Source organism: Rhizophagus irregularis, chromosome 4 (genome assembly GCF_026210795.1).
Source record: "Rhizophagus irregularis chromosome 4, complete sequence".
NCBI classification, from domain to species: domain Eukaryota; kingdom Fungi; phylum Glomeromycota; class Glomeromycetes; order Glomerales; family Glomeraceae; genus Rhizophagus; species Rhizophagus irregularis.
In genome coordinates, this window is record NC_089432.1 from 1,467,995 (window position 1) to 1,478,202 (window position 10,208).

A 10,208-nucleotide genomic window follows, 5' to 3' on the forward strand; every position below is an offset into this window, starting at 1 on the left:
TGACCTTTGGCATAACTCCAAAGCATTGGAGTAGTTGAATTAACATATTCTGAAGACATTTACCACCCCGCTCTTGTGCAATATTTTTGCTAAATCAATAATATTTCATGGTTTACTGTATTTTCGGACTGGGCACATTTTTGGCCTGGTGTGATATATCTTGAGACTGGGATATATTTTTGATCTGCTATAACACGTTTTCGGACTAGTGTACTGCACATTTGACACCAAGTTCCCTTAAGAACATCCTTTGCCGAAGCCTTCCATTTATGACTGCCATTCAAGAGGATTCCGCCAATTAATATACTCACTTTGTAAGGCAAAGACCCTCTTTTTCTCTGCAAACTTCTTCATATCTTCAATCGTTCGGCTACGACGATTATCAACTGCACACCATGGGCACCATGTTTTTCTATTTTTCACGCAATTGAGGTTTGCAGACCATAAATGATCTTTAGCATATTTCCAAAGTATTAAAGCCTTATTATAGACATATTTTTCGGAAAGACATTCACCTTCTCTATTACGCGCAATTTCTTTAGATAGAATATCTAAAGTTAATTAATATTTTATACCATTTTTTCAAAAGTGTGCGCGTGTAAATGGTCCCATAATATAAATTTTACCAAGAAAATGTTTTATTAATACAGATAAAAATAAATACAAATTTGGGACGCTAACAAAATAAATACAAAGGCCCGTAACCTATATATGGTACATACCAAATTTTCTAAGAACTATCTATAGTATCTGATTTTTCCGCAAAACTACTCAATGACCTCACCCTTTTAATTTCTCTCAATTACTCACCACTTTGAGAATCGTCCAACGGCCTCCTCTAACAACCATACAATATGTCCGAGAACCTTCTCCACCTTAGCCTGTAAATCCTCATCTTTGTATACGACGATCACTGGTTCTGATAGGTTAAATGTTGGCTTTTCCTCATTATCTAGCGAACATTCCACAAAGTATCATTCGGAACAATTCCAAACACCCTATCCACGCCCTGTCTATTTTCGCCTTGCGTTCACGTGACAAGGTTGACTCCATCTGCATTGACGCCTGGGCGAATCCTTTCATAATATCTTCTTTCTTGGCTTAGATTATACCGATGATCCCCCGATTGATACTCTATTGCATAATCGAAATTACTTTGCCCATTTCGACCTCGATAAGTTTTTCAGGTATGAGCTTGAAATTATCTTTATAGAACGAGACCCCGGAAGCCAGATAGCAGTAAGAATGAATGGACTTCGTTGCCTCGTTTGCCTTATTGAGAGGAGTAACATCCTGACGAAGTTTTATTTCTGTCACTAGATGTTCAACCACCGGCTTTGGACTTGTCGCTACTCAGGTCAGCAGAACCACACGAAAAAACAGGAAATACATCAATGCCGGGGTTCGGATCATTGCTAATGCAATAAAGCTGACACACTTTTGGGAACACCACCCTTAGAAAGCTTTTGATGGGATCCCTACGATCACGGTATGCTTGAGATTATTTTTTTAACACGAACAGCTGGAGCATTTCACGAAGGTCTTAATCATCCTAGGTGAATATTTTCTGCTGTCATTTAACATGTTAAGTACTGCATCACAGATGCTTCTAGCCCCTCTCCTGTTCCAACCTCTTCATTCTCGGGTGCTGGCGTCTTGTTATTACCAGCGGTAATGTCCAACTCACTATAAACGAAAAGTTGGTTGCTCCAACTTTGCAACATATAAGACAACCTTGCTGCTAGAAGTGCATGAACAGGACTAGGCATTTTGTATGCAATGACTTCTCCCTTAACTAAACGAACATAGATGTTAAATTTTTTCAGTTCCCTTCCCACGAAACTTGATTTATAGCGCGTATTGAGTTTTAAGGTCTTCGAGGTCGCGTGTTCGATATTTACAGTCCACTTGAAACCCTTCGTCCGTTCGGACTAATGACGACGTCAAACTCTGTAATGCAACAACCAGATTAAGACAGTGAGTAATTTGACGTGAAACATCGTTTCCGGTTAAATTTCGTTTACCTCAGGTAAGGAAAAATACATACCATGTACAGACTTGTTGAGCAATGTCTTAAACGAGGTGAGTTCGTCAATTAATTTCGCAGGCTCTAAGTGGAAGTCGACACAGGTGGTTCGACTATTACATTAATACATTCTTCGGCCAGTGAGTCAGGAAGTATTTCGAAATCTTTGTCACAAGTAGACTTGTATTGTGAGACTGTTCAAGAGATATATGCTATGTAGATATTGGCCGCGATCGTCACGAATTTCCACCTTCCATAGCTTAATGTCTTTAAGAGTCAACATTAGCGAAAGTTTGCAGATTTTTTGCCTTTATAGCTTCCTTGAGGTGGCTGACCAACTTTTCCCTATAAATATTAACAGCAGTCGTGTTTCCTTTGACGAGATAGAGTAACGTGATAAACATTTTCGATTTAAATAGTATTTTTTGCGAAATTTTATTGGTGCAAACTAGGACAAGAGTGAAAAAATTTTATCTGTGGAAAAAAAATACAAAGTGGGGGTATTTGTGATAAATTCATCTGTCGCACAGATTTGCCTTGTAACTTTTCAAGTCCATTATTTGTCGCACAGCAAAAATATCCCGAGCTGCGATAAATTATAAAATAATAGTCAATACTTACTTTTATTTTTCAGATTTCTATTTCGTTTTAGTATATATTATAAATTTATAATTACTAGTTATAAGATATAAAAGATAGTAAAGAAATATTTTAAAATGTTTTCAGTTCATTATCACGCATAAATAGCCATTTCATGCATTACAATTACGTAAGAAACTACAAAAATTATTACATTTTCTTTATTTTAATTCGTATTAGTGCTAGATCTATATTATCAAATCGGAACAATCATTTGTGAAACAGCATTAGATTGTTTTGAATGAACGTAATTAGTATCTAATTGAACGTCTTCTGGAATAATTGGATTTAATCGATACAATCGGATAACTACTTGGTTTATTTTCGGGCGTTTATCTAGATTATAATCCCAACACTCTGAAAAGAAAAATAATAATTAATTTTTTAATAAATTAAATAATTTTTAAATCGTTAACATATTTTACCAGTAAAAATATTTTTATAATCTTCGGGTGTATTAGGAATAATCTCTTCTCTAAGACCACTTATAATATTCAATTTTAAAGAATTTATTTGATTTGCTTTTACTTTTTCAAAAGGTGGTCGACCGCTTGAAATCTCCCATAAAAGTACACCAATACTATATATATCACTCTTTTTGTTTGAGTGATACGCATAATCATTAAGTTTTTGAGGATCAATATAAGGGAGTACACCAAGTATATCCGAGTGTGCTTCAGATACATCTTCAACTCTTCTTGATAATCCAAAATCAGCCAATTTAATGGAATTTTGATGAACTAATATGTTTTTGGAATGCTAATAATAAATTAAATAAAATAAATCAAAAATGAAAAAATAATTAATAAAACAATTATAAACGAACCATAAAATTATTCAATAAAATAAATTACCAAATCATGGTGTATAATTCCTTCATCATGTAAATATGATACGGCACTAGATAATTGGTATGCCAATTTGAACTTGAATTCCCATGTAAGATTTTTATTTTTTTCCAAGTATGAACGAAGGGTACCACTATCAGCATACTCCATTACCAATAAATAATTATTTTTTTCTAATATTAAAGGAACAATCAATTTTTTCATTAATGCATTTACTATTAAGTTGAAAAAATACATATTTTTAAGGATTTATATACCTTGAATTACAGTTCCAAAAAAGTGAATAATATTTTCATGAAAGCTGACTTTATGATGAATTTTAAACTAAAATATAAATATAATAATATATTAATAAATAATTTAGTATTAAAATATTATTTAAAATTACAGAAGTTACCTCATTGACGATTTCTTCAATGTTCTCAGCGATATTTAGATTAAATGATTTTAATGCATATTTCACCGCTGAATTTTTCCAATTTGCACAATAAACCTTTCCGTAGTAACCAAAAGCAATTTTTTTAATTTCACTAAAATCTTCGTATTCGTAACGTTTAATAAGATTTTTGGAAATTGCATCTTCGATCCAATTATTAGCAACTCGCATTTCGGTGTAATTGTTTATGTTAATAAAATAAAATATACAGAAAAAATGTCCGTTTATATAATTGTTTATATGTAATTGCCAATTATCCTATTGGTTTATTAGACTTGTTAGAATGTTCATATTCCTTATCCCACGAATAATTAATAAAATATTACCTGAATTTACATTGATGTACTGTACGGTACGGCCTCACCCATTTATTTCTAAATAAAAATTTCGGAGTCCTTTTATAAATTTAGGCTGGGTCCCATAGAAGAACAGATTTATGTTTGTACTACCAGTAATTTCGCTCGTTGATCAAATATATATAAGATGGGGTGCATTTCAAAAGAAAAGATTCGCGACTGCGCGTAATCATTATTTATTTACTCTTTACCTTTCTTAATACAAATTAAATACACTGAGTCCTCTGACTGTTAGTAGCGAATATGCCGTATTAAAGTTGTAATACGTAAGTTGTAATTGACTTTATCCCATCGGTATTATGTATACACCGATGGATTTTTTTGTAAATTACTATACCAGTATAAGAAAAGTATAAAAAAGTATAAAATCCATCGGTGTATACGTCGTACACAATGACATAAGCTTGTTATTCATGGATATCTAATAAATACTCCATATACACCGAGTATTGCAACTATTTCGAGCATTTACACCTATTTCAACAGTTTCACCAATTACGGCATAAAGTTACGACTTTACTACAGCCTTTACAGTTATTATGACAGACAACACCATAGACAAAGTATTATGTACAGTAAGTACTACTGATCGAATATTGAATTCTATCAAAAAGCAGCAGATTTAGGACATAATAAAGCTCAATATAATCTTGCACTTATGTACAAAGATGGAGAAGGTGTAGAAAAAGATTATAATAAGACTTTTGAATTTTCTAAACGATCAGCTGAAGGAAAATATTATAGAGGAGTATTACAATTAGGAATTTGTTACTATGAAGGAATTGGCACTAGTGTCAATAAACAAAAGGGATATGAATTAATTCAAGAAGCAAAAATTTTAGAAAAAAGGAGAACAAAGTGAAATATTGAAGAGCAAGTATGATATTTTCGACATTTACTTCTATTAGATAAAATTTTGTATAATGATAAATAAATCAATATATTTTATTTCAAGAGATAAATAATTTTTTATTTAATCTTAGACTTTTTTTCAGCAAACATTATTATATAAAAAAATGCACCCTTTATTCTGTAATGTACAGTTGTACACTCGTTAAACAACATAACAGGGCGAATTTGCCGATCATTGGCTGATCGTTTATTTGACGTTATCACCAGTGACTATTTTTTTATATAATGGAAACTTTTACATAAAAATTCTACAGATTACAAGCTAACCTTATTCCAAAAACGTAATATACAGTATATTTTTTGCAAAAATCGAAATATTATTCGGATATAAATAGTGATTTAGCATTATTTATAAATCTCATACCATTAATTTCGCAGCAAAAATTTAATTTTATTGCACAATTTAGAAATTTAATGGAATTAAATTTTGTGGCATTAATTTATTAAATTTTTAGGAATTAATAGTAGAGAAAAAAATAACTAGAGGGAGGCGAGATCATGAGAGTGATTGTGACAGCTTAAGTCCTTCAATGGTAGTAGTGGAAACACTAGAAGTTTTTAGGGTGGGGGACTTGTTCACCTCGTACCACTTTGAAAGTTCCAGGGAAAACTTATGGTACAACTTATTAATTTCATATTTAATTCGATAATGAAAATCCTGTATTATGAAACGGATTACTGTATTATTTTTACTATAGATTGATTGTATATAATGTAGGGAATATTTAAGTTTCGCGCGTATTCACCTTCGTTCATCAAATTTTTATCCGATGACCCCATATCAATCACATATGATTTAATTAATATATTTTGTTATATAGGATTTTTATATAATGAATTTCATAAATATTTTACCAAGTTATTTAAAAACGTTCATCATTTTTCGTGATCAAAAGAAGCCGTCAGAATCACGTGATAACCATATTACTCAACTACGTGTATATCAAGTTCCCTAATATTTTACACAGTTTGAGTTTAAAATGGCCCATTTTTTTTAGATGCACAGATCGAACAACTTCTTCTTTCTCAAATATTTTCACACTTATTTCTCCAAACCATATTTACAAAGTTACGAAGCCTTTTTTTACATTTACTAGTAAGTTATTTTGAACTTTTACCTTGAGGTCTGATTTTTTATTATTATTATTATTAATGCAAGAAATGGCCTGTTAATAAAGTCGTAATACTTAAATCTTTATATTTTTTCTCAAAATACAGAATCGTTAAAGCCGCACATCTAATTGAATATAAATATATAATGGGTAATCACAAATTACATTATAGAAATTAATTGATATTATTGTCATTATATTTAATTTCATTATTGTAATATTAAAATTTTAACTTACATTGTAAAAAAAACCTTAATTAATAATTTTTATTATAATAACTTCATACTTTAGATTTACATAGTTGACGTGGGGTCGTGGGGTGAACTCTTACTTATTAAACCCGTGATTCGACACGCCAAAGATCTGGTGTCACATAATCTTTATTGGCTTTTAACGTCATATAACAGTCCATTTCGGAAGAATGCTTCTAAACAATAAAAGTTTTAACACAAGGCAAGAATGATTCAAGGGTACAGTTTTTTTTTTAATGAATATTTATTGCAGTCAAACAAAAAAACAAGTGAAAATAAAGTCACATTCAGATTGATTTAATATTTTACTTAATTTTATTACCAAAAATACAGAAAAAATTTTATATAAAATAATAGTACATTAAAAATCCAAGTTAATTAGATTATGCGACGATTGACGTATTTAATAAAATAATAAAGTTTATTTTGTAATTCAAAAAAATTTACAATTTTTTTTTTAAAAAAGAATTAAAATTCATTGATTTAACAAAGGACCAATAATAACAAACCTAATTATATAAAATGTTAAACCAAAGAATCCCCATTATTATTAATACATATATTACGCTAAAGTAAAATTTAAAGACGGAAACCAATTATATTGCTATATTGCTCTTTATTTGTAATCTTTATCATGTTTTTTATTATCATGTTTTTTATTATAGTCATTACCGTAGTCATCGTAGTCATTATAGTCATTGTTATAGTTACCGTAGTCATCGTGGTCTTTCTTCTTGTCGTTATCATTGGGAGCAGGTGAACGTTTATATTTTTGTTCTTTGTTATCGTGCTTGTCGTAGTCATTATCCTTCTTGTGATCGTAGTCATTGTCCTTCTTGTGATCGTAGTCATTATCCTTCTTATAATCGTAGTCATTGTCCTTCTTGTGATCGTAGTCATTGTCCTTCTTGTGATCGTAGTCATTGTCCTTCTTGTGATCGTAGTCATTGTCCTTCTTGTGATCGTAGTCGTTATCCTTCTTGTGATCGTAATCATCTACATACGGATTATAATAAGGGTTGTAGTCTTTGACGTACGGGTTATAGTATGGATTATAATCCTTGTTATCTTTGTGATCGTAATCGTCATTTTTCTTCTTGTAATCATCGTTATCATTGGGAGCGGGTGAACGTCTATGATATTTTTGTTTTTTGTTATCGTGCTTGTCGTAGTCATTATTATCCTTGTGATGATCGTAGTCATTATCCTTGTTCTTGTGATCATAGTCATCTACATACGGATTATAATAAGGGTTGTAATCTTTGACGTACGGGTTATAGTATGGATTATAATCCTTGTTATCTTTGTGATCGTAATCGTCATTTTTCTTCTTGTAATCATCGTTATCATTGGGAGCGGGTGAACGTTTATGATATTTTTGTTTTTTGTTATCGTGCTTGTCGTAGTCATTATCCTTCTTGTGATCATAGTCATTATCCTTCTTGTGATCGTAGTCATTATCCTTCTTGTGATCGTAGTCATCTACAAACGGATTATAATAAGGGTTGTAATCTTTGACGTACGGGTTATAATATGGATTATAATCCTTATTATCTTTGTGATCGTAATCGTCATTTTTCTTCTTGTCGTAACCATTGGGAGCGGGAGAACGTTTGAAACGATAACCACCATGTTTATTTTTTTGTTTTTTATACTTGTCATCATAATCATTGTCATAATCATTGTGTTTATGATTGTGTTTATGATCGTGTTTGTTGTAATTATCTACATGTTTATTATCTTTATAATTATTATCATTATTAGCAGAAGTAAAAGCTACCATGGCTAAAAAGCCAAACACGAAAATAGTCGATTTCATTTTTATCTATTAAACTTTCTTTTTGATAAGAGAAGTGAAGAAACACTGAAAAAGAGGGAATGGAAGGGTATTTATACTTAAAATTTTCCTGATCCGTTAATTACTAATCATAGGAAAGTCTAACGATAATTTCCCAAATTAGAAAGATATTTAAAAAAAAAAATTAATTAAGATCAAATTGTTCAAAGATAAATTGTCATAAAAAAGGTCAAATCATACAAAAAAAAAATATTTTCGCGGGAAAACCCATGATTGATCGACAAGTTATTTTAATTTTTTTTATATTAAAAATTTTTTTGCCAAGTAAAAAAAAAATGAAATAAAAATAATTTTTTTTAAAGAACTAAAAATTTAGTAAGTTTTTAGCTCAAATTAAGTATTTTTCATACAAAATGTTTATTTTATTAAAATTGTTATCAATGATGTAAACAAATTTTCATATTTTTCCTGATAATCAACAATGAACTATACAAATAAAGGAATTTCATTCAAAGGATCGAACTTATTGAAATTGGTAAATCATTTCCCGTTATTCCGGTACTCCGTAAAAAAATTTTCCCCAGATTTTTTTTTATACTTTTTAGTTCATTTTGTGTCACATAATGTTTTTTCTATTTATAAAAAAATTCTCAGGATTCTAATAACTATATTTTTGGATTTAAAACAATATAAAAATTTCGTCATGATTTTTAATAAAAAAAAAACTGTTATATGAAAAAATAAAAAATTATTAATTAAAAATAGATATACTGGGCTGAGTCAAAAATTGTTATTACTTTTGAATTACGATCTAAAAAAAAAAATTTTACATATTCGCGTAATTTTATGATTCATGTGAAGTACTGGATCGATAGGGTGGGAATCTCGTGTTACAATTATATATATATTTTTTAATATGTTAACCTTTGGATAAATTAATATTAATATTCTTAATATATATTTTAATTAGAGGATAGGAAATATGATACTTTATTTCCGTGATATTACATCACATCAAAAAATAACTAAGCCTAATATTTAGCGCAGTCGTAAAAAAAAAAATTCACTGGCTGAATTTTTTTGGGCTGAAATTCAAAATTCTTTTAACTAAATTTAGATATGGAGATCAATAATGGGATGGCACAATCTTGCCCAGAGATTTTCATTCTTTTTCTATTATGATAATGAAATTAAATTTACCAAAATTAAATATATTGTAACTGATTCTATTTCATTCACGAGAAGTTAATGACATAAGACATACCTTATTTAATTTTATTAACAGTTTTTTAAAGTACGTAATAATGTAACATTCTAGCATCAATGATATTACAAAAAGTTCACATGATAAAATGTCTCAATACTTGGCTTTTTTTAATTTATCTGATTTTGAATCAATGAGATTATTATATTAGTAAATTCCATTGTCAATACGAAAGTAGTAATAATCTCACAAAACATAATAACTATTTTTATGTACAATTTTTTTTTTTCAAAAAAAATAAAGTTTGCCCGATTCTTAAGAATCAGATTACTACATAAGAATTAAATCATCATAAATTTTCTTCTTAAAAAGAATTACTTCTTTTTTTAATTCTTTTGAATTTGTGTAAATTTCTCACACTAAAAAAAGAAAATTCATATAAATATTCTATTGACTCTAAAAAAAAAAAAATGTTATAATTAGATTTTGTGTCCATCATGAATTCATTTCTCACGAGAATGTAAAACGTTATTTTGTAAATGCGATATCAATAACGGAATGATCAACCTAGAAGAAAAAGGGTTTCGTCTTATTGGAGTATTGGACGAAATATGTTTGTTATACTT

The 10,208-nt window shown here is 29.6% G+C and overlaps 5 protein-coding genes across 5 annotated transcripts; 1 reads left to right on the plus strand and 4 right to left on the minus strand.

Moving 5' to 3' along the window:
* Positions 1–89: 89 nt before the first annotated feature.
* Positions 90–849, minus strand: OCT59_023692 (uncharacterized protein; the record flags this gene model as incomplete). The annotated part of the gene is made up of 4 exons (XM_066134888.1): positions 90–310; positions 516–551; positions 723–741; positions 811–849. 4 exons carry the CDS (start codon positions 847–849, stop codon positions 90–92), a joined length of 315 nt encoding a protein of 104 aa, XP_065990968.1.
* A 728-nt stretch (positions 850–1,577) lies between these two features.
* OCT59_023693 (uncharacterized protein) lies at positions 1,578–2,050 on the minus strand (the record flags this gene model as incomplete). The annotated part of the gene is made up of 3 exons (XM_066134889.1): positions 1,578–1,795; positions 1,902–1,950; positions 2,048–2,050. The coding sequence occupies 3 exons, from the start codon at positions 2,048–2,050 to the stop codon at positions 1,578–1,580; spliced, it is 270 nt and encodes an 89-aa protein (XP_065990969.1).
* An 811-nt stretch (positions 2,051–2,861) lies between these two features.
* On the minus strand, positions 2,862–4,120 carry OCT59_023694 (uncharacterized protein; the record flags this gene model as incomplete). The annotated part of the gene is made up of 5 exons (XM_025332412.2): positions 2,862–3,022; positions 3,091–3,424; positions 3,520–3,686; positions 3,771–3,837; positions 3,911–4,120. The coding sequence occupies 5 exons, from the start codon at positions 4,118–4,120 to the stop codon at positions 2,862–2,864; spliced, it is 939 nt and encodes a 312-aa protein (XP_025172312.1).
* An 843-nt stretch (positions 4,121–4,963) lies between these two features.
* Positions 4,964–5,167, plus strand: OCT59_023695 (uncharacterized protein; the record flags this gene model as incomplete). Its single annotated transcript, XM_066134890.1, has 1 exon — positions 4,964–5,167. The coding sequence occupies one exon, from the start codon at positions 4,964–4,966 to the stop codon at positions 5,165–5,167; it is 204 nt and encodes a 67-aa protein (XP_065990970.1).
* A 1,813-nt stretch (positions 5,168–6,980) lies between these two features.
* On the minus strand, positions 6,981–8,399 carry OCT59_023696 (uncharacterized protein; the record flags this gene model as incomplete). Its single annotated transcript, XM_025320044.2, has 1 exon — positions 6,981–8,399. One exon carries the CDS (start codon positions 8,397–8,399, stop codon positions 7,197–7,199), a length of 1,203 nt encoding a protein of 400 aa, XP_025172313.2. The 3' UTR covers positions 6,981–7,196.
* Between the last annotated feature and the right edge of the window lie 1,809 nt (positions 8,400–10,208).